This window comes from Microcebus murinus, chromosome 9, assembly GCF_040939455.1.
Source record: "Microcebus murinus isolate Inina chromosome 9, M.murinus_Inina_mat1.0, whole genome shotgun sequence".
Taxonomy (NCBI): domain Eukaryota; kingdom Metazoa; phylum Chordata; class Mammalia; order Primates; family Cheirogaleidae; genus Microcebus; species Microcebus murinus.
In genome coordinates, this window is record NC_134112.1 from 99,512,314 (window position 1) to 99,536,086 (window position 23,773).

The window sequence follows — 23,773 nt, forward strand, 5'->3', positions numbered from 1 at the left end:
ACATCCTTGCCCAACATGTATTATCTTTTGTCTTTTTGATAATTACCATTCACATTGGGGTGAGGTGATACTGCATTGTGGTTTTGATTTGCATTTCCCTCATGATTAGTAATGTTGAATATTTTTCATATACCTGTTGGCCATTTGTATGTTGTCTTTAGAGAAATGCCTACTCAGGTGTTTTGCCTATTTTCTACTCAGGTTACTTGTTTTTTGTTAAGTTGTTTGAGTTCCTTATATATTTTGGATATTAACCTTTTAACAGCTGTATAGTTTGGAAATATTTTCTCCCATTCTATAGGTTGTCTTATCACTCTGTTGATTGTTTTCTTTGTTGTGCAAAAGCTTTTTAGTTTGATATAATCTCTTTTGTCTATATTTTCTTTTGATGCCTTTGCTTTTGAGGTCTTATCCAAAAAACTCCTTGCCCAGACCAATGTCATGAAGTGTTTCCCCTATGTTTTGTTTGTTTGTTTCCTTTTTTTTTTTTTTTTTTTTTTTAAGAGACAGGGTCTTGTTCTGTCATCCAGGCCAGAGTGCAGTGGCTGGATCAGTCATAGCTCACTACTTGAATTCTTGGGCTCAAGTGATTCTCCTGCCTTGGTTTCCCAAGTAGCTGGGACTACAGGCATCCACCACCATACCAGGCTATTTCCCCTATATTTTCTTCTAGTAGTTTCATAGTTTTAGGTCTTACATTAATGTCTTTAATCCATTTTGAATTAATTTTAGTATATGGCAAGAGATTGGGTCTAATTTCATTCTTCAGCCTGTGGATATCCAGTTTAATCAACACCATTTATTGAAGAGACTGTCCTTGCCCCAGTAGGTGTTCTTGACATCTTTGTAGAAAATCAATTAGCTATCAATGTTTGGATTTATTTCTGGGTTCTCTGTTCTGTTCCATTGGTCTGTGTGTCTGTTTTTATGCCAATACCATGCTGTTTTGATTACTGTAGCTTTGGATGCTTTGAAGTCAGATGGTGTGATAGCTCCAGGTTTGTTCTTTTTGCTTAAGGTTGCAAGGTTTGCTCAGTGGTTCCATATGAATTTTAGGTTTTTTTCCTTATTTCTGTGAAGAATGTCATTGGTATTTTTATAGTGATTATATTTAATCAGTAGATCACTTTGGGTAGTAAATCATAAGGATTTTGATGTTTCAATTCAGAGAATTTATTTCTAGCACTTATATTTGTTTGGTGCTAGAGAGCTATAGTTTCATCAGAAATGTATTAAGGGTAATGAGATTCCATTAGTATATATATGGAATTAGGTTTATATTAGAATTATTTAGGTAGAGTTAGAACATTTTCAAACCTACAGTAAGTATTTTAGTGGAGTAGAATATTTACCAAATATTTTTTAAATGACAGTGGGTGCAAATCCTGCTTAGGTGCAAATCCTGGTTCTCTTAAAAGCTGTATGACTTTGATAGTTTGTTAAGCTTCCAACTCTGTAAAATGCAAATAATAGTATCTATTTCATAAGCTTTTGTGAGAATTAAATGAAATAGTGTATAAAAGGAAACACTTAGCAGAATGCTTGATAAATATAAACTTTTATTATTATTGTTATTGAAATCTATGCCTGCCACTAGAGAAACAGTAAAAGATTTATGTTCTCTGACTTCAAGGAATTTACAGTCTAGTTGATAGATTGAGCATAAATAATTATAATTCATTCTGAAAAATACCTTAATGGAAATATATAGAAAGGCCAGTGGAAGCATCAAAAGTACATCTAAAACTACCAGGTTGTTAAGGAAGGCTTCAAAGAAGGAGATAGTGTTTGCATAGAGACCTGATACACCAATGTGAACTCAGTGTGTGACTAGGAGTTAGAAATTTAAATGGAAAATTGAATCTTTATGAGACCTTCCATGTTTCATTAGGTGTTAAATTCTGGAGTAAGGTTTGATAAGACAATTTACTACTCCATATATTTCTACATATTTAAGATTAAGGTTTTGGCCAGGCGTGGTGGCCCACGCCTGTAATCCTAGCACTCTGGGAGGATGAGGCGGGCGGATTGCTCAAGGTCAGGAGTTCAAAACCAGCCTGAGGAAGAGCGAGACCCTGTCTCTACTAAAAACAGAAATAAATTAATTGGACAACTAAAAATATACAGAAAAAATTAGCTGGACATGGTGGTGCATGCCTGTAGTCCCAGCTACTCGGGAGGCTGAGGCAGTAGGATTGCTTGAGCCCAGGAGTTGGAGGTTGCTGTGAGCTAGGCTGACGCCACGGCACTCTAGCCCGGGGAACACAGTGAGACTCTGTCTAAAAAAAAAAAAAAGATTAAGGTCTTATTAAAATAATATATTATAAAGCCATTAATATTTCAAATTCTTATATAATACAATTGTTTGATTATTGTCCTTTTTTTTGCAACAGATACTAGCCAACAACTTCCTAGTTTATCCTTTTAATGGGAAGTCACAGTTTTTTTGTTTTTTTCCCTATACCTAGACTAAAATTACATTTAAAACTATCTGATGTAGAGTTTTATTAAAATAACTTAAAACATAAACATTATTTTTCCTTTTATTCTCTTTTTTCTATTGTGTAGAATTTTGTTCCCTTCTATATTGTACTTTAAAATTTGGAGCCTACTGATGTATAATCCATAGGCATTGCACTTACCATCTTGAGGGAATTTTCAAGATGAAACTGAGAAATTTAGTACTGTAGCTTCTGTCAGTGTAAGAGCAGACCAGCTAAATTCCTTTGCACTATACTAAAAAATAATACCAGAATAACTTTTTTTCTGTATTATTTTATGTATGCATTGACAGTGTCTTTTCTGTGAGCATTCTTGGCCCTGGATTGAATCCTGATAATGAAAATTGACTTGTGCATGTAAAGCAGTATAATCCTTTCTTGATCATTTAAATAAATGCAGATAGTGATGGAAATCTTTTTTTTTTTTTAAGGTATTGCCATCAGAGAGTCAGCAAAAGTAGTTGACCAAGCCCAGAGAAGAGTGTTGAGGGGAGTTGACGACCTTGACTTTTTCATAGGGGATGAAGCTATTGATAAACCTACGTATGCTACGAAGGTAAGCTTCTGATGGGAAATTTGCTTTTGTAATGCAGCAGTAAAATGAACAATCTAAATGGCAGATTATCTAGAAGCTGTGTTTATGAGTCGTGGAATGTGTTTTTATTCTTGTGTTTGAGTGGAGGTGGTGGTGGTGATTATTTTTGAATAGGGGTCTTTTTGAGTGGAGAATCAAGTGAATTGACTGGAATGCAGAATTGACTCAGGTAATATTGGGTCACATATGAAAGCATGATCTGCTGCTTTGGAAAAATTGCAGGTTGACTAATTAAGCTATCCGATATGGAAAATTACAGATTGATTAATTAAAAAGAAACACTAACATTATTTAAGTAGACATTTCTTCTTGAAAAGCAAAACAAAAGCTCTAGATTTAGTTGTATGGTAGATTAGCTGCACTTTCCCATCTGTCCCCCATTTGTTAAGATGATTCTTTTTTTTTTTTTTTTTTTTTTTGAGACAGAGTTTCGCTTTGTTGTCCAGGCTAGAGTGAGTGCCATGGCGTCAGCCTAGCTCACAGCAACCTCAAACTCCTGGGCTCGAGCAATCCTGCTGCCTCAGCCTCCCGAGTAGCTGGGACTACAGGCATGCGCCACCATGCCCGGCTATTTTTTTTTTTTTTTATATATATCAGTTGGCCAATTAATTTCTTTCTATTTATAGTAGAGATGGGGTCTCGCTCTTGCTCAGGCTGGTTTTGAACTCCTGACCTTGAGCAATCCGCCCACCTCAGCCTCCCAAGAGCTAGGATTACAGGCGTGAGCCACCGCGCCCGGCTAAGATGATTCTTTGTTAGTGGAAATGGGTGGAGTAGAATATAAACAATAATATAACTTAATCTTTCTTTTCAGTGCCTGTTGTTTCTTTACATGAATTAACAATGACTTCAGTGAGGAGGAGACCTTTATTCTCTAATAACACTCAGTTTCTTCTATTGCCCCTGCTGTTAAGCTGTTGCTCTTACTGTCGTGAACTGATGCTTGACGTGTTTTGTTTTCTTTTGCTTCAGTGGCCAATACGACATGGAATCATTGAAGACTGGGATCTTATGGAAAGGTTTATGGAGCAAGTGGTTTTTAAATATCTTCGAGCTGAACCCGAGGACCATTATTTTTTAATGGTGAGTAACTGGAACTAAAAGGGATATATTCCTGTAAATTGCAAATTGCGTAGCTTTTATTTATTTATTTTCTGTACTCAATAGAGGTTTATTAAGGTAAGATTCTGAGGACGTGCCTGGGAAAAGCACAGCACACAAAGTATCTGTTGTGGACTGCTCTCTAAATTGTTTAGATTTTAAACTCAAGATGTTCTTCCCTAGGGAGTTTTTATTTCCTTGTACAGATATTTGCATGAATCAGGATACCTTTTTACAAATATAGAAAGCTCAGTAAAAATGTCCAGAATGAAAGGGGCATATTATCTCACACAACAGGAAGACCAAGGTTAGGTGGTTCTAGGGCTGGTTACTTCAGCAGCCTGATGATGGAATCAGGGATGCAGCCTAGTGTGTTAGCTTGGCCTCTTTAGTTGGTTCCCTGTAGGCCCTAGAGTGGCTGCCAGAGTTCCTATATCACCTCTTTGGATATTTCCATACAGAGGTAGAAGCGAAGGTTTTCGTTGCACATCACTTTTGAAGAATTTAGAAACCCTTTCCCAGACACCTTCCCAGCAGATCTACTCTATCTACATATACCTAACCTGGTCACTAGCAATAGGAATGGAATTACCTTGACTGGTTTAGACTAATCAAGATTGTCTCCCTGGGGCTGGGGAAGAGGGGACTGTGTCTGATCACCTGGACCCTTGGGAGGAAGGTAAATACCTAAATAGGCCTCCAACAGCAAGGCCAGTGGAAGGAGGAATGGATTTGGGCAGGAAAGCAACTATGTACTTCAGTATCCTTGAGAAGGTAACTGTGATTATTGCCATAGAGCAGAGGAAACTGGGTCAAAATGTTGTTTTTTTTTCTAGGATTTAAATGTTACTGTAAAATAAAACTAAAGCTGAGTTATGGGCCCTGATTATGGTACTTAATTGATCTTGTTCAAACAAACTTAAGCATTATGGAGAAATGAGAAGAACTCTCTTGGTTAATGGGATCTATTCTAATTGTTTTACTTAACATTACATGTTTTCTTCCATGAAATGTTCTTTTTAAGTTAAAATTAATTGCATGTACAAAATGCTTGCTTTATAGAGAACAATTTCATGTAACATATGCTGCATATTAAAATCTATGTAATTTAACTTTGGATTTTTTTCCATGCAAGTACATTATTAAATGGTCCCAGATCCAATTATATAATTTTTCTAATGTTAGAATATGAAATATTCTTTTGAATTATCTGGTATAAGAAATATGTTAACTACAAGGCTAACAGTTAATGGAATCTATATATTAACTTCTATAAAGCAAGTCCTTGAAAGTACTCTGATCTTCCTGTGCTGTATTGTCACAACTGGAATTGCGAAGTATGGCTTGTGTGTTACAGACTGCTCAGTGTGTTTTCTCTCCTGTGTACCCACAGTGGTTTATATAAAATCAGTGGAGCCAAGAAACTGACAGTGAATATGAAGTGGCTTTGTCTTTACAGCCAAAACAAATCACAGATTCCCACCTGTCAGATTTCGCATTTTTCCTTCAGTAGCGTATCATATCCTACCTGTTGGATAGAATTTTTAGGACCAGGCACTGTGCCCACCTGCTTCCTTCTTTGTGCTTCAACTCACTGTGCCAGGAGTTCCTCTTGCTTCACTTAGAGGGATATCTATTCTTAGGCCTGTGGAGCAAATACAGACCACCAGGACAGAACTCACAGGAAGTTTTTACTAAAAGGATTTTTTTTTTCTGGCTTAGTTGGCATATATAAGCTAGGAAAATATAACCATTTGCCAGGAAGGACTTGGAGGAGTTTGATGTGAACATGGAAAAGGCCATTTGCTAAAAATAAATACCTACAATGAATGTTAAAAAATAATCAGGTTTATTATTAGAAAGATAATAAAATATTGTATTACATTTATTGTGCTTTGAATTCTGCAAGTTGCATGATGTGGTTGAGGAAGTGATGAGAAAGGTCAGCTTCCTTCAGGTTCATGTCCTTAATTATCTGTTGATGGAATAAAGGGGAGTGAAGCAGGAGTAGGTATGGCCAAGCCATAGAAGTGAATTGAAGACATTTACTGAACTGTCATATCAGGTCAAGGCTTCTTGGTTTAAGTGAGTCTAAGAGGCTCAAATTGTGGGTCCCTCAGGAGCTCACAGAATTGTCCTTTCTGACTGCTCTGCCCAGTCATCTGAACATACAGTGTGAGAATGAGCTCATTACCACTGAGTTTTTTCAAGGAGGTTCAGAGACTCACACAGGTCATGTGAATTGAGCAGGTGGCAAATGGAAGTCAGACTGTTCTCCAGTACTGAATTGCTCCGAGTTCAAAAGGGAGTTGTATATTTTAAAGAGATGCAGTGCTTTTCAGTGGAAATTGAATTATAACTTCAGAAGAGGTTTTCAAATTCTGATATAGATCATTCAAGAACAAGGAAGCAGCACATGCAAATGGCCAGCAATGAGAAGGCCTTGGGACTTTGAGGACCTGACTAGGTTAGCGTGAGCAGAGGGCCAGGTGAAAGGTGGAAGAGAGGAGAATGCTGGCCGGCCACTGCGTGGTGACAGAGGAGCCAGGTGAACAGGTTCATGTTTTAGAACGCCCAGGCAGGTGCAACTGGCACAGGGTCTTCGTGTGATCCAGCGTGAGATGAAGGGGGCCTCCAGGAAGGGTGTGGCAGTGGGGATGGGAGGAGTCAATATAAGGGAGTTATGTCTTTTTTTTTTTTTGGAGGGGGGGGAGTTATGTCTTTTGTAAGGTTCTAAAAATTGTGTAAAGGGAAATTTATAGTCAGAACTACCCATGAAAGTCTGTCAGGAAGGCCTGTGTAAGAGACTAACATAGCAGCTCTCAGTAAGTGAAAAAAACGAATTTTCCTTCAGTGTGGAGGAATTTTCTTTTGCACCAGCTGAGGTAGTTGACTTATATTTAGGGGTACAATACAACATATAAAAAGCACCCAGTGTTTGTTAGAAATTATCCTCAGCCTAGCAATATGCTCACACGTTGACATCACCTGCAAGAAATCAGACTCATGGAGCTCAGTACTCATTGAGTAGAATGGGGGCAGAACTTTTAGATCATGTAGTTATTTTTGTATTTGGCCTTCTTGTTCTCGCTTGTACACAACCTCACGGGCTGGTATGCTGTCATATTTTGAAGCATGTATGGTTGGTCAGGATGAGTTATATATAGGTAGCAGAGATACATAGGAGGTAGAATTGATGAGTCTTAGTGATTAGAATTGGTGGCACAAGAGGAATCTAGGATGACTCAGATTTTTAGGTTGGGCAGTGCATAGATGGTAGTGTGATTGGTTGAGATGTGAAACGTTAGAAGAAACTCACTTGATGGAGAATGAAGAATAGTTTAGTTTGTATATACTGTGGACTGAGGGTAACTGCTGCACAGCTAAAGAAGTTTGGAAGGAACCAGCTCAGGCTGCAGATGTTGATTTACGAGTCAGTAGCATTTACATGTTGATTATCGATTGAAAGTTAACTGATTACCAAAAATAAATATGCCATCCTTGATATTTTAGAGATGAATGTATGAATCCATGATTGTCTTGAAATCCCTAGGTCAAGATCAGGTTACAGGCCGGGCGCTGTGGCTCACGCCTGTAATCCTAGCTCTTGGGAGGCCGAGGCGGGCGGATTGCTCAAGGTCAGGAGTTCAAAACCAGCCTGAGCAAGAGCGAGACCCCGTCTCTACTACAAATAGAAAGAAATTAATTGGCCAACTGATATATATATAAAAAAAATTAGCCGGGCATGGTGGCGCATGCCTGTAGTCCCAGCTACCCGGGAGGCTGAGGCAGAAGGATCACTCGAGCCCAGGAGTTTGAGGTTGCTGTGAGCTAGGCTGACGCCACGGCACTCACTCTAGCCTGGGCAACAAAGTGAGACTCTGTCTCAAAAAAAAAAAAAAAAAAAAAGATCAGGTTACAGCTCGGTGAAAAAACTTTTTTTTTTTTTTTTTTGAGACAGGGTCTTGCTCTGTCACCCAGGCTGGAGTGCAGTGGCATCATCATAGCTCACTGCAACCTCAAACTCTTGGGCTCAAGTGATCCTCCTGCCACAGCCTCCCGAGTGGCTGAGACCACAGGCACGTGCCACTCCAACTGGCTAATTTTTCTATTTTTAGTAGAGACGGGTCTTGCTCTTGCTCAGGCTAGTCTCGAACTCCTGATCTCGAGTGATTCTCCCACCTTGGCCTCCCAGAGTGCTAGGATTACTTACAGGTGTGAGCCACCACGCCTAGCCCACCTTATGTTTTTAGCTTGCATTTTTTATAACTTTGACCTCATATATTTTTTCACACATAGTTGTATTCCCTCTTTTGTGAGTTGCCTGTTCATGTCCTGTGCTCTTTTATGTATCAATCAATATTTTATTGCTTTCCTTATTGCTATGATATCTATAAACATGTTTTTACTTAAAAATTTTTTTTATTATAAAATACACATAACAAAACTTACCATTTTAGTAGTTTCTGAATGCAAAGTTTGGTGACAGTAAGTACATTCACTTTATTGTACAACTATTACTACCATCTGTCCCCAGAAACCTTTGTATCTTCCAGAACTGAAACCTTGTACCCATTGAACACTCCCACTGGGAAGTGTTTATTTTCTGTAACATAATTGATTTAATTAGTTCCTTAGTGTTATTTAGGTTGTTTATGATCTTCAAGTACTGATAGACAATGCTGACTTTTAACCTTAATGAGCCTATCTTTATTTTAAAAGGATCTTACCCCAGAATATAATTTGATTTTCGTTTTTGGTTTTAACTGAGAGATTTTTTTCTTTTCCTAAGTGAATTTCTCCTTTATACTTACTGATAATTTTAGTACTGATAATCACTCACTGATAATTTACTGATAATCACTCACTTCCATTGAGCACATTTGTGTGCTGGGTACTGCTCTAAACACGTTATATTAGGCTGCCTTTAAGCTTCCCAACTCTCTGAGCCAAGTACAAATTACTAATGCTTTACTGATGAGGAAACACAGAGAGAGATGAAATAACTTACCAAATTTATCAATAGTAACATAGAAGGCTGGAATTTGAAGCCAGCTTATTTGACTTCGGACTCTTAACCAGACCGTATGGCATGCTGCTGTATGACAGGTATGTTTGGCCAGAGAGAGAGATTGATTTCCTGTGTCTCTTCCTCTCATAAAGCCTCCACTCTGATTGAATTAGGGCTCCATCCCTCCACACTTATGACCTCATTTCACCTTAATTACCTTTTCAAAGGCCCTGTCTCCAAATATAGTCACATTGGGGATTAGAGCTTCAATATATGAATTTTGGTGATGGTGGGGGACCATTCAGTCCATAATAAAGGGTGATGTGGACGTTTTGCCAGAAGGTCCAGAGAATTTCCTTCTTTTTTGTTTTACAGCTTTATATGGAGATATAGCTCCATATTTGTTGACATGGAAAAAAGTTCACCACATATTGCTGAATGAAAAAAAAGCAGGTTTATTTATTTTTATGTTTCTATATCCTATCATTTTCTTCTATTTGATAATGGTTATTGTTTTAAAATAGTTATTTGAATTCTCAGAAATGTCTTTTGAAAGTCTTGGAAATTTTCATCTGCTTTGTTTTTGTATTTTTTGTGGTTTGTGTTTTTTGTCTGCCATTTGTTTTTCCTATTACTTTTCTCTCTCTCTCTCTTTTTCTTTTAGTATTTTTAAATGCTCACTGGTTGGTTTCTTTGTGCTCTTTACTCATCTTTAATGAGGGTATTTTTCCTGGACTAGCAATGTGTGTGAGTGTAGGTTGGGGAGGTCCAGGGCAGTGTCAGGCTTCTACCTTGGACTTTCCTGCCTTGCATCTGGATTGTAAAGATGTGTGGCCTCCCCTTGCCTCCCCTGCTGCTCTTGTGTCAGGTGGGTTAGAAGGCTTCAGCAGCTCCCCTGCTCAAACTGAGTCTGCTCCAGGCAAGGGCTTGCTACTCCTTGGCTCACCCCTGGTGCGTGCTTATTTGCTTGGGATCTGGAGTCACTTTGGTGTCCTCACTCATCTTGGTTGCATTTTCATTGCCCTTGGCAACTAGCTTCAGGGATATTTAGTTTCAGGGTGTTTAGGTGTTATGTTATTGAAGATAGTGTGTCCGTTTCTGTAACACATTCTTATTTTGGGTAGGTAATGAAGGGCAGAAGCCTTCAGAGACCTTACTCTGTCATCCTAAAGCTTTTAAGATTAACAGGCTTATTTCTTTAATCGATCACTTTGGGCATCCTCTTATCTGTAAAATCTGGGAGTTGTATAATATCCTAGCTAACATACTTTTAGGCTAACCTTTTTCTGGTTCTGATGTAATTACATGAAATTTGGGTAAACACTAAATACAGTGAATGTTTTCTTATAGACAGAACCTCCACTGAATACACCAGAAAATAGAGAATATCTTGCAGAAATTATGTTTGAATCATTTAATGTACCAGGACTCTACATTGCAGTTCAGGTAAAAACAAAGTTTTTTTTATTCCCAAAGAACTGTAGTTGTCAAGTTGTGAAAAAAATCGTAATTCCAAAGGTTTTGTGTTATAAGATTGTGCTGTTTTCTTTCTTTCTTTTTCTAGTCCTTCACCATATACATGCTGTTCAGATTTGAACTAAAAGACTATAGAGAACATGTTCCATGACTTTTTTATATTTGTATTATTGGTATAGACTTTGTCTTCTCTGGCTCTGTATTTTTACTTGCATTAAAGTCTAATGTATTTTTCTTGGGGTGACAAGCCAGAGCTGTAGATGTGGTCCTTTTTTACTTCTGAACAGAAAAACAAAATAAATACCTTTAGAGGGTTCTGCCTTTTTGATTTGGGGCCCTTATTAGTCCCAGTGTACTCTCTTGCTTCTGAGGGACCCTATGGTTCCATGAGCTTGCAGAACTTCTTCTGAACCTACTTGTTGTTCATGTGAGGTTTTTTGGTTGCTTTTGGTTATTATTTGCCATCTTATATAAGGGAATTGACTGAAATTTTTGTGAACATATGAGATGAGTGTTTCCCAGATGTTCTAACCTCAGTGCTCTGGATTGGGCAGTTCTTTGTCATGGGGGCTGTCTTGTGCATTACAAGGTGTTTAGCAGCATCTCTGGCCTCTATCCACCAGAAGACAGTAGCACCACCACCAGCCTCCCTCCCCCCACAGTGAAAAATGGCGCCAGACATTGCCACATGTCCCCTGAGGGCCCAAATTGCCCCAAGTGAGAAACTGTCCTATACTTACGTGTTAGAATTTCTGGGCATGAGGCCTAGTGATATGGATTTTTAAAGACTCCAGAGGTGATTTTACTGTAGCCAATCTGTGGCCCGACATTGGAAGCCAGGGAATTAAAAATTAAAATCTGACTCTAGAATGAAGTTCCTGGCCGGGCGCAGTGGCTCGCATCAGTAATCCTAGCACTCTGGGAGGCCAAGGCGGGCGGATTGCTTGAGGTCAGGAGTTCGAAACCAGCCTGAGCAAGAGGGAGACCCCGCCTCTACTATAAATAGAAAGAAATCAATCAACAAATAGAAAGAAATCAACCAACTAAAATATATAGAAAAAATTAGCCGGGCATGGTGGTGCAGGCCTGTAGTCCCAGCTACTTGGGAGGCTGAGGCAGCAGGATTGCTTGATCCCAGGAGTTTGAGGTTGCTGTGAGCTAGGCTGACGCCACGGCACTCACTCTAGCCTGGGCAACAAAGTGAAACTCTGTCTCAAAATAAATAAAAAAAAAAATAGGATGAAGTTCCTTTCTGGCTGGCTTTTCTTTGTAAAACTTCATGGGAAACTTGACTTCTAGAGTTTTAAATACACAGAATTTTCATGTTAGTTTTCCAAATTGGACATGAAATTTTGGAGGTGGAGGTAGATGAAGGATAGGGGAAGGAAAGAGACTTATTAAGAAGGAGAGAGTTTGTCGATTGAACGTGAGAACAAGTGTGCAGAATACTTCAGCACATGCTCCCAGTGTGCAAGTGGTTCACATATCTTTTCTCCAGGCAGTGCTGGCCTTAGCAGCATCGTGGACATCCCGACAAGTTGGCGAACGGACGTTGACAGGGATAGTCATTGACAGTGGCGATGGAGTTACCCATGTTATCCCAGTGGTAAGCAGAATAGTGAATGTTTTTAACTATATTATTATATTTAACACCTGATTTGAGGTAAAGAAAAAATTATAAGAATGTCCTGTAATTAAAATACTACTTTTTAAGTGATAGCTGTACTTAGAAAATGTAACAAGAAGTTTAAAAACCCAGGCATATGAAAAAGAGTAAAATAGATGACCAGTATTTACGGCTTTGGCAATTTTAAATTCGTAGTGGCAAATTTCTGCAGTCAGAATGTCAGTGGCTGTTTGGGAACTCCTGGGCCTCTACTTGATTCCTGTGGGTGTCACATCAACAGGAACACTTACCTGGCTTGTAATTCTGAAATGCCGGGAGGCAGAAGTCATTCTGGGTGTCTGATTTGTGGGTGCAGTGCAGGACCATTTGAAGGATTGTGTCTGTGTTCTGTGAAAAGATGTGATGGTTTTAATCGGCTCATGATTTAGAGAAATTGCTTCTTGTTTTCTAAATTTATTTAAAAGCCAAGAAGGAGAGATCATACATTTTTGATTGCAGAAGGTTCTGTAATATTACTTTTTGGTTTTAATTTTCAAAATATTAGAGAAACGATGCCTAATTCAGGTTTCAAAAGATCGCTGTATTTTTCTTTTGGACCAATGGACTATTTAAAGGAATTATTTAAAACTAATTTTTTGAAAATTAATTGGAACCATCTGAAGGGGGTGTCCAGGGGAAAGTTAGACTCCTCCTCATCTTCCTCCTGCCACGTCCACTCCTCAGCAGCCACCGGGACTGGTATTTATGTGTGCTACAAGTATATTTTCTGCATATATAGGGGTGTATATATATATATATATATACATACACTTTTAAAATATGCAAATTAGAATTTTGAAAAACCATTCATTTGTCACCATTTTATTTCAAGAAGTTGAAGGATAATGATATACTGATACACTAACGCTTTTAATTCCTTAAAGGTCAGAAATTACTGCAGTGGAAAGGCTTAATGATTGATGTGGTTACTGTCAGGGAGAAAGCAAGCCAAATTCCCTGCCCCCTTGTGCCCTGTCAATGTGCCCTTTGTGTGGGAGGGGTGCCTCTCCCTGTGCTGTGCTCTGGGGTGGAGCCTCTTCCAGCAGTCTCAGATTGCTCCTTTTTGTGGATTGCTGAGAAGTTAGTGCCCTTGATTGTGATGCTTATTGAGAGTTTAGGCCTCTGGCTTTCTCAGAGATAAGGTGCTGTGGGCTCCTGGGGTTGCTGCCCTTTGGTTCTTGGCCTATTTCATATATCCGATTTAGGAAAAGGAAAGAAAGCATATTTTACATGGTGTTCAGGTCCACAGAGAGAGTTGTTTTTAAAATTTTTTAACTGTATCTTAGTTCAGATTTTTCCCCAATTATAAAAATTATATATTTTTTGAAAATTTGGATAAAATAGAAAAATGTGAAGAAGAAAATAAAGTTACCCATAAATTCACCTGGAGAACCACATTATACTTTTATTTGTATAGCCTTCCAAGCTCTTTTTCTTAGACATAAACTTTTGTACATACACACACACGTGTATACATTTTAAACAAAACTGGAATATCCCATGTCTGGTTTTGGATTCTAATTGTATAATCCTAGAGTTATATTTTGTATATTAATTTAACCCTAATTTTTTCTCTTATAGTTAAATAGTCTTAACAGACTATTTAACAAATATTTAATAAATATACAATAGCCTTTTGTGTGGGCATAGCATAATTCATTTATTCATTTTCCTGTTGTTGGACATGTAGCTTGTTTAATGTTTTTAGTGGTGTGATGAGCTGATACTCATTTAACACTGAGTTAATTTTAGACAATGTTATGTGTAATGCAAAGCATATAATGTGAATAATTTGTGTTAGAAAGCTGGTATTTATGGATTTAAGTTCATCTTTACTATTTTAATAATTTACACAAATCTTTTATCTCCATCTTAAAATATTATACTAATACTTGGATTCTACAGAAAGGCCAAATCTTTTGCTTCTAGAAGTTAGGTACATCAGGAAAAATACCGTAGGAGGAATTCGTAAGTTGTCCTTGTAACTGAACTGGTGACTAAATCTGGTGCATGTAATTATTGGAATGAATATATCTGTAAAATAAGTGAGCATTTTACTTCCATTGCCTCTGTCTCCCTTGGGTGTGGTAGCACAGAAACTGGGATGTGCTGTAATCTGAAACCTGAGCGCGTCTCTTTATCTGATGAGACTGTGATAGGCGTTGTCCACTCTGACCATCTGCAGGACGTGCATCCAAGCCTGTAGGCCTGTGGCAAGTTTGTGCCTGCAGGAGGGTTGATGAGGGAGCCCGGGGCCCATCGCTGCTTTGGGCATGTGGACTCCTGGCGTCAGCCCTGCTGGTGCTTGGCCTCAGATGACAAGTCATTATCAGTTCCTTTCCTGGCACCTTGCAGACATGCCTTCACTGGCTCAGGAAGGCAACGGGGTCAGAGAATCCAAATTCCTGATCAGCACTGTTCTTCAAATGACGTAGTGGTTAAGAATCATTTCTAACAAAGACAGATTTTAGTACAATAAATGGGTAATTTATTAAGTACCTAGTTCATGCCAAAAACAGTGCTATGTGCTTGACTGACAAGATTTCATTTAAGCTGTATTGTAAATCCCTGTGGGGTATTATTTGCCCCATATTATGGATGAAGGTGCCGAGAATGGAACATGTTAAACTTGTGCACGGTCACTAAGCTAATAAATGTATAATTAGGATTTGAATCCAGGTTGTTAGAACCTAAGTCCTGTGTACTTAACCAAATTGCTGACTTTTAAACATAAGCAGATTTATAGTTGGCTTTACAACTTACAGATAAAACCCATTCCTTTTTGCTAGAGAAAAAAAAAACTACTGGATTTACTGTTTTCATAGGCGGTATTACTTTTTGGAATTGAACTATCCTATGTGGTTTTTCTTTTCACATTCCTAATGAAAACATCATTTTGGTTGCTTTTGGAGAGTGTGAGGTTATTTGAATAATTTAGAATTTTAAATGTTAATGGCATTGCATATGCAGTCACTTTAGAAGACCCCCTGCCGCCTCCCAGTACTTAGCTTGCATACAGTGGGGATTCAGTTGCTTGTTTTTTTTGAGACAGAGTCTCACTTTTGTTGCCCTGGCTAGAGTGAGTGCCTTGGCGTCAGCCTAGCTCACAGCAACCTCAAACTCCTGGGCTCAAGCGATCCTCCTGCCTCAGCCTCCCAAGTAGCTGGGACTACAGGCATGCACCACCATGCCTGGCTAATTTTTTGTATATATATTTTTAGTTGGTCAATTAATTTCTTTCTATTTTTAGTAGAGACGGGGTCTCGCTCAGGATGGTTTCAAACTCCCAACCTCGAGCATTCCGCCCGCCTCGGCCTCCCAGAGTGCTAGGATTACAGGCGTGAGCCACCGCGCCCGGCCTCAGTTGCTTGTTAGAGCCATGAAGGGGCAGACAGGGAGGATGAGGCAGGAAACTGCGAGAGTCCAGGTTGCTCTTCACTATGGAATTACTTACACGGGCTGTTCTGCCTCCTCTTCTTCCCTAGGCGGAAGGTTATGTAATTGGAAGCTGCATCAAACACATCCCGATTGCAGGTAGAGATATTACGTATTTCATTCAACAGCTGCTAAGGGAGAGGGAGGTGGGAATCCCTCCTGAGCAGTCACTGGAGACCGCAAAAGCCATTAAGGTAAAAACAGATGGGTAACTGGCCGGTTTGGGGGTGAAAGAGAAATGGTATTCTGGACGTTTGCCCTTGGTGCCATCATCCTGCTCATACCTTCTTTCCTGTCCTATTCCCGTGAGCCTGGATCCTGATTTGTTTACCTCTTGAGTTAAGTGAGCTGAATACTTACAGCTTAACCTCTTATAAACGTTGACACTCTAGTGAGGTTATAGCTGTAGATGGGAGCAGCTTGATATCCAGTGTTGAGCACCAGTGTATGCAGTTCGTCATTTAATTGGAGCCCGATTAATAGAAACTGTCAATTCACCGAGTCTTCCTACCACCTCTCCCTCTGTGCTTCACTTTATAATCAGGAGGCAAACCACAGCAGCAGAGTAATGCCATTCTGGGATCTGAAATTATTAAACAAAATTCACCTATATTTTTTAGATTCCAGTTACTATGCCAGGAAAGTTACAGGAAATTTTACAATTTAATCAATAAGGTTAGAAGACAGACAGCTTATTGGTTCTTATTTAAAATGTCTACTTGTCATGATTCGTCAGTTTAGTTTACTCTGTCCCTGGCAGTTGACATGCCCTATTTAAAGGAATTTTTCTTTTCAGGTTGCAAAATCAGGAAAATTTTTTTATTTTAGTCAAAATGCAAGAAATCCTTAGTAATCTAAGAGTGATAATTATATAGCTGAAGAGGAAAAGATTTTGTTTATGGAGAAGAGTTTAAGCATGGTGTATGGCAGGTGGGCTTGAGTATGTGCTCACACCACACTGCTTTTGAGTGTAGAGCGGGGGGGGGGGGGTTGAGGCTGACACTCCCTTCTCCTTACTGCTTTCCTCCCTTCTGAGCACCTCATAACTGAGGCTAGCTGAAGGAAAGGAAGCACCAACAGAGGTTTCCCAAGTTTTGCATGACACTTGGTAAAAACAGAGGTATTTTTAGGACAGGAGGCATTGGTATGGGGTAGGCTCTGCAGGTGGGATTCCACCTGCCCTTCTTTACCTGGCACTAGAGGTTCCAGGGATGGGAACTCTCAGTGTCAAAACGGTGAAGTCGGGTAGAGTTGGTCCCTTCCCTCTGGGGGGCAGTTTCCAGAGGTGTCATAAGACTGGTTATTTTAGACTAAAATATTTCCCAAGACTTTCCCTTCTCCTTTGCCCTTCTTCACTGGAAGACAATTTTGGATATTTGATCTAAGCTTGCTTGCTCCCCCAAATCTGTTAAAAATGTAAATCAGAATCAGATATCTTGTTACTAATGCCCAGGGGTCCCTTTGGTGAGTCCAAGTCTACCCTTTTCCAGTCAGGATTCCTGAGCGGCACGATTGATGGGGTTCACGCTGGGCATTTGCTTTACTCACTGGCTGGCTGGTCCAGTTCTGACCCCAAAGTCTGAGGGGCACACTCACGTTCTGCCTGTGTGTCACTTGGCTGCGAAGGTCGGAGTGAAAGAGACATCTTTTGTGGTCTCCAAACCAGCTGCCCTGGCCCTGTTGCATGGAGTGGCCCTATTAGTTCTTGCCTCAGTTTTCTTTAAAGGAGGAGTTCCTGGAAGGAGTGACTTAGAGTTCCCCTGTCTCATGTTGTTGCCGTGACCTCTTGTAGTCATGAGGAGGCCTCAGGCATGTGTAATGTACACATGCCCCCCTCGTGGCATGAATCCAGAACCTTAAGATTAGCACTGCTCCTCTGCACCCACTTTTACAGAAGCATTTCATGCTGCTAGTTAAGTGAGTTGAGATGCCCTAGGATGTTGACTAGGCCTCTGGGGACAACTGAATGTTTTTGTCTCTAGTCTTGGTAAATTTAAAGTTGTATGAACTGCCCTATTCTCTCATCTTTAATCATCAGTGGTTACAGGGTTATGTAGCCATTTTTGCCTATCAGTCTTAGAATTCTGCTAGAGTACATCAAAGATACCTATGAGACTGTACTAGAACATGTTTCAGGAATTCTAAGAATCTTTGAACTTAGCATCACGAGAACATCTTGGGAGTCCTTGAGAGCCATTCCTTCCTGAATGTGTAGTGAGCACCAGCTGGGCCGTGATTCCGTGCCACGTGCTGAGCTCTGAAGCTGGTACCCAGGTGTCACCTGCTGCTTTGCTGAGGGTAGCTCTAAAGATAGATGACCAACACAAAGATCCCCAAGAATGTCAATATCACCAGATACTCAGGAAACACTTTGCACAGGCTGTTCGCTGGTGCTGGGTGGAAACCATGAGCAAATTCTCTTGCAGCAGCACCATACTGGCAACTCCAATCCTCCTACCTGCTTTTGCTTTGTCTTTTTCCATGGTACCTATTACCTTATCACATACCATGTTATTTACTTGCTTATTATAGTTGCTTCTTGTCTGACTCTCAGCTAGAGCATAATCTCGGCAGGGATCTGTGTGCTTCGTTCACTTGTGTATCCCAAGAGCCTAGACAATAAACATGTGTTTATTGAGTGACTTAGAGTACCTCATCAAGGTATACTGTCTCTAGGCAAACCAGTGGAGCCAGTTTTATACACTTACAATACAGTGCGGTATCAGACTCCACCCCAGGTTAATGACCAGCAGGTTGATAATGACCACTGACATTTAGTGTCCAGATATCATACTTGGCTTACCTTGTGCTATTACCCAGAGAAGCCATTGGGATAAGGCATTAGTGTGTAGACAGTACCGCATTCAATAGATGCGACTACAGCGTAGCTGCACCTTTCTGGTCCAGAGGTGGACAATAGCAAGCTGACAGGACAGGCACCACATTTGGAACCTGAGAGGAACAAAGAAAGACCAGATGGAGACAAGATATTGTTACTTTATAGACATCTATAGACATTATTTCAGATAATATGGCAACAAAATTTGATAGACCAAAGCTGAGATCAGTTGCTGAATTGCAGAGAAAGCATACTTACCTGTCCAAAGTCCAAGTGTAGTCATGTCTTATATGAAGACAGACTATGAGGCTCGATAGTGCATCCTCACTGGCATGCTGGAATGGGTATATTGATTTTGGGGGTGTGTTTAATGCATGGGGCTCCTGATTATGTGTCAGAGGGCAGAGACACTGCGCAGTTGTTAATGCCTGGCGACATCTTTGTGTGTGTATGCAGGAGAAATACTGTTACATTTGCCCTGATATAGTCAAGGAGTTTGCTAAGTATGACGTGGATCCCCGGAAGTGGATCAAACAGTATACGGGTATCAATGCGATCAACCAGAAGAAGTTCATTATAGATGTTGGTTATGAAAGGTTCCTGGGACCTGAAATATTCTTCCACCCAGAGGTAAGAGGTTTCTTTTTTGAGTGTGTTGAAGTGTGTGCATATGTGGAGTGATGCTGCCACCCAGTGTGCATAAAGAGAAGTTCTCAGTGAAGGTCCAGTGAGCACATTGGCGCCTGTCAGTGATCTCTGTGGACTGGGACGATGCCCGTGCAGGTTGTCTGCTGGATTGATTGTTCGGTTTCCTCTCCATAGACTTGGCTATCTGCTTTAATAGGGATGGATTATATATATACCGCAAGTGGTTGGGAAGAGGTTTTAGGAACAATGGAAGATAACAGAATTGAAAGTAATCTCAAAGGGTTGGGGCAGGGCATATGCTAATAATAAAGTTAATCTCAAAGACTATAGGTTGCCTCTGTACAAAAGTGGGGCGATATATAACCTTTCCATCCTTTGTGATTGTCCTCCCTCATTCCCAGCTTCAATCCTGGGTGGTTGGTCCTGCTCTGCTCCCTGCTGCAAGTTAGGGGAAGCTTCTGTGTGAGGCCAGCATTGCTATTATTTAGATAGGTTTATGAATTGCAAATGTTAGCATTTTAACTGGTAGTCACAATGAATTAATACTTTTGCAGAGAGCACTAATTAAAAGGCAACATTTTAAGGTTTCCATATAATACATTTTATGTGTGTTTTGGTATGTTTTCCTGCCTAATTCAGTTTATACTAAGTAGGTAGGTTAAACCTAGTCTTCTTCCTCTGAGATCACTGTGCATTAAAGCTTTCTTTGATTTTTAAAATATATTTCAAATGTATTATAATTGAGTTGAATTGTTTATACTCTAGCTTATTTAACTTATGGAATTAAAATTAAGGCTGTTTAGGCAATAATATCATCATGTGGATTATTTTGTTTTAAAGCCACCACCATCAAATAAACCACCCCTCTCCCCATCATCTAGACCAGGTTTAATTAATCTTTCATTGAACATGTTTTTTTCCACTTATACTCTGGCTAATTTTTTCTTAATATTCACAAATGATAAATATGTGTGTTTCTCACTGCACATTACATAGATTGTGCACATGCTTTTTACTTTCTCTCATTAGCATGAGTCACTGTGTATTCATGTTGTGGGGCTGGTCTGTCTTTGTTACTGTTGGATATTTTTCCTTCATTAAACCTCATGCTGGCTGGGCGCAGTGGCTCACACCTGTAGTCCTAGCACTCTGGGAGGCCGAGGCGGGAGGATTGCTCAAGGTCAGGAGTTTGAAACCAGCCTGAGCAAGAGTGAGACCCTGTCTCTACTAAAAATAGAAAGAAATTAATTGGCCAACTAATATATATAGAAAAAATTAGCCGGGCATGGTGGCACATGCCTGTAGTCCCAGCTACTCGGGAGGCTGAGACAGGAGGATCGCTTGAGCCCAGGAGTTTGAGGTTGCTGTGAGATAGGCTGATGCCATGGCACTCTAGCCAGGGCAACAGAGTGAGACTCTGTCTCAAAAAAAATAAATAAATAAAAATAAATAAATTAATTAAAAAAAAATAAACCTCATGCTTTTCACCTCTTGAGAAATATGTCCTCACCACTCCCTGCGCACTTAGTCACGTAGGATTCAATTGATACATTCTTCATTCCAATGTAAAGTGTAAGTTATAGTAAATCATGTATTTGTTAAAGTTACTTTTTAAAGAGAGTTTTTGTTTTGTTCTATTTGAGAGAAATGTGTAATGTTTCTTTTATATTTATATACAATTCAGTTTGCCAACCCGGATTTTATGGAGTCTATCTCAGATGTTGTTGATGAAGTAATACAGAATTGTCCCATCGATGTGCGTCGTCCGCTGTATAAGGTATAAGCTGCTTGGGTAAGGTACTTTGATTCATTCCAAAATTAAAGGCCCATAATTCTTAGAATAGGTTATTAATATCAATATGCAGACATTCCTATTTCACTTCCTGTCCCATAAGATTTGTTGAAGGTGGTATAATAGTAAAATATTTTACTGGGAGAGGTGATGACTTAAATGTTTGGAAATATGACTCATTTAACTAGAAGTTTTTAATTTAAATATTGTAAATATCTTTTATTCTTATTTAGCAAGCTATATTTTAAGTTGGACAGTTTTACCATGTGTATTGATTGAAAGATAAAAGTGATGCCCCTCAAGCTTTCTGTGAATTCTATTGGTCTTGTTTCATGCATACTTAGGCTCAGTGTCGATACGGTGTTTGCTGTCAGATAGGAATTTAGAGCCTAAATGGAATAATCAAATATAATATGGACATGTAATTTTAATCTCAAAATTCTTTGATCGCTTGGAATTTTGAAACTTGGAATGAGAAAAATCTGGTCCATGTAACTACTGAATAAAAAGAAATACTGCTTATAGCCAAATACTGAGAGCAGATAGTGATGATTAGTTTGTTTTCCTTCATCTTTGATTAGCCTTTGTTTGAGGGAGTTGTGCTGTCAGCTCTCAGCCTCATGACTTTATCTTACCTTATTCAAACTTAGGTAGCTAAATTTTAAAGAGGAATCAGGCTCAACGAAGAAGACTCAATAAACATCTGTATGGTGGAATACTATATAGCCTTTAAAAAGAACAAGGTAAATCAATGTAAATTCAAATGAAAAGATATCTATAGTACATATTGTGAAGTGAAAAAAGCAACTTGTAAAATGTTTACATATAATATATTTCATTCTATATAAAAATAATTTGCATATTTTTTGAATAACATATACTAAACTCTTAAAGTAAATAAAATATCTTTGGGGATAGGATGATGGATAACTTTTATTTTCTCAATTTTGTGTTTAAAATTGTCTGAGGGTCATGTGCAGCAACCCATACCTGTAATCCCAGCACTTTGGGAGGCTGAGGCAGGAGGATTGCTTGAGACCAGGAGTTTAAGACCCAGGTTACAATGAGCTGTGACTGGGTCACTGTACTCTTGCCTGGACAAAAGAGCAAGACCCTGTGTCTAAAAAGAAAAAGAAAGAAATTAAAAAAAATAAATTGTTTGAAGTTTTATAGTTAACAAATATTAGTTTTATAATTAGAAAATATTTTTCAGTTTAGACAAATTGATTGAAAACAAATTATAATTTTATTTTTATTTGTTGACTATCTTTAATTAAACCTCTCTCCTCTAATTAAAAGTACCAAGAAGGGAAACTAAAGACAGGCTGCAGTATGAAATTTAAGTGAAACAGTGTCTTCCCCTTTCCCCTTCTTAAATGCCACTTAATATTAGCCGTGTCTTCTCCTCAGTGAAGGTAAGCAACAGATGTACTCTCTTTAGTCTTAATTTTTTTTTGTTTTTTGAGACAGGATCTTACTCTGTCACCCAGGCTGGAATGCAGTAGTGCAATCATAGCTCACTGTAGCCTCAAATTCCTGGGCTCATGGGATACTCCTGCCTAAACCTCCTGAGTAGCAGGGACTATAGATGTACATCACCATGCCTGGCTAATATTTCTTATTTTTTGTAGAGATAGGGGTCTCACTGTGTTAGCTAGGCTGGTCTTGAACTCCTGGCCTCAAGCAATCCTCCTGCCTCGGCCTCCCCAAATCCTGGGATTACAGGCATGAGCCACTGTTGCCTGGCTGTTTGATCTTAATTTCATCATTAGGGAAATGAAACTATGCCAACAGTTACAGATTGCTCATGATGGGGTGAGAATTATCTCATTTGACAGTTTAGTTCACTTATCTCAATTTTTGCAGTAGAAATGGCCTTGGAGATCGTGTAGATTGAGCCCCTTATTCAACAGATGAAGACAGCCCCAGAGATGGGAAAAGGTGGCAAAAATTAGAGGTATCTGGGTGAAATGAAGCAAATTTGTCTTAAATCTTTTTTTGGGGGTCCTGTTTTATTTCCTATCATAAGACAAATTCCTTAACCTCATAGATTTGAAAAGATAGGATTGAATAAACCAGGCGTCCTCAAACATAGCACATTTATCCGGCCCTCTGGGTGTTTTTGCTGTGGCTTCCTGTCCTGCTTAGCAGCCGACTTGTCCCGGGCCCACAGTGCGTAGTCTCCAATGGTCTGAGGGACAGTAAACTGGCCCCCTGTTTAAAAAGTTTGGGGACCCTTGGAATAAACCAACACAATGATTGTATTGCTTAGAAAAGATAAGACTGTCTTTGCTACTTGTCCAAGGTCACTTGAAAGAATTGGCCTCTTGTCTGCATGCCTCTACCCCCCACCCCCATGTAGGGAGCCCTTTCTGTCTGTCTGACTAGTAATTTCACTGTGATACCATTTTCAGTCTTGGAATTATTAAATTATTAACACGGGGCTAAATGTGCTAATGCTGAACTCAAGGAAGCTTCAGAAACTAGTGAGACAAGACAAGTACACAAGGACAGTATGTAACCAAGGTAGGAACATTGAGTCACATACATGTAGGGGTGTGGTTCATCATATGAGGCTGTGTCTTTGTCTAGGGTTTGTTATCTAAACCTGAAAAAGAGTAATTAGAAGAAGGATTGAAAGTTGGGAGGCAAGCTTATAAAGGAGGAGAGAAAAATGAGTTTGGGTGTTGGGAATGAGGATGTCTAATG

General features: G+C 39.3%; 1 protein-coding gene across 4 annotated transcripts in view; it reads left to right on the top strand.

Moving 5' to 3' along the window:
- The window catches only part of ACTR3B (actin related protein 3B), an 80,394-nt gene that overhangs the window by 40,370 nt on the left and 16,251 nt on the right, over window positions 1–23,773 (top strand). For 2 of the 4 annotated variants that reach the window (XM_012786241.2, XM_012786238.2), the window contains 7 exons: window positions 2,933–3,057; window positions 4,069–4,179; window positions 10,559–10,654; window positions 12,183–12,290; window positions 15,836–15,979; window positions 19,081–19,254; window positions 20,957–21,049. In XM_012786241.2, the coding sequence (XP_012641695.1) occupies window positions 4,108–4,179; window positions 10,559–10,654; window positions 12,183–12,290; window positions 15,836–15,979; window positions 19,081–19,254; window positions 20,957–21,049 (687 nt within the window). In that variant the 5' untranslated portion in view covers window positions 2,933–3,057; window positions 4,069–4,107. The remainder of the gene's footprint in view (window positions 1–2,932; window positions 3,058–4,068; window positions 4,180–10,558; window positions 10,655–12,182; window positions 12,291–15,835; window positions 15,980–19,080; window positions 19,255–20,956; window positions 21,050–23,773) is intronic. The other 2 variants (XM_076006750.1, XM_076006751.1) reach the window with 2 other exon arrangements.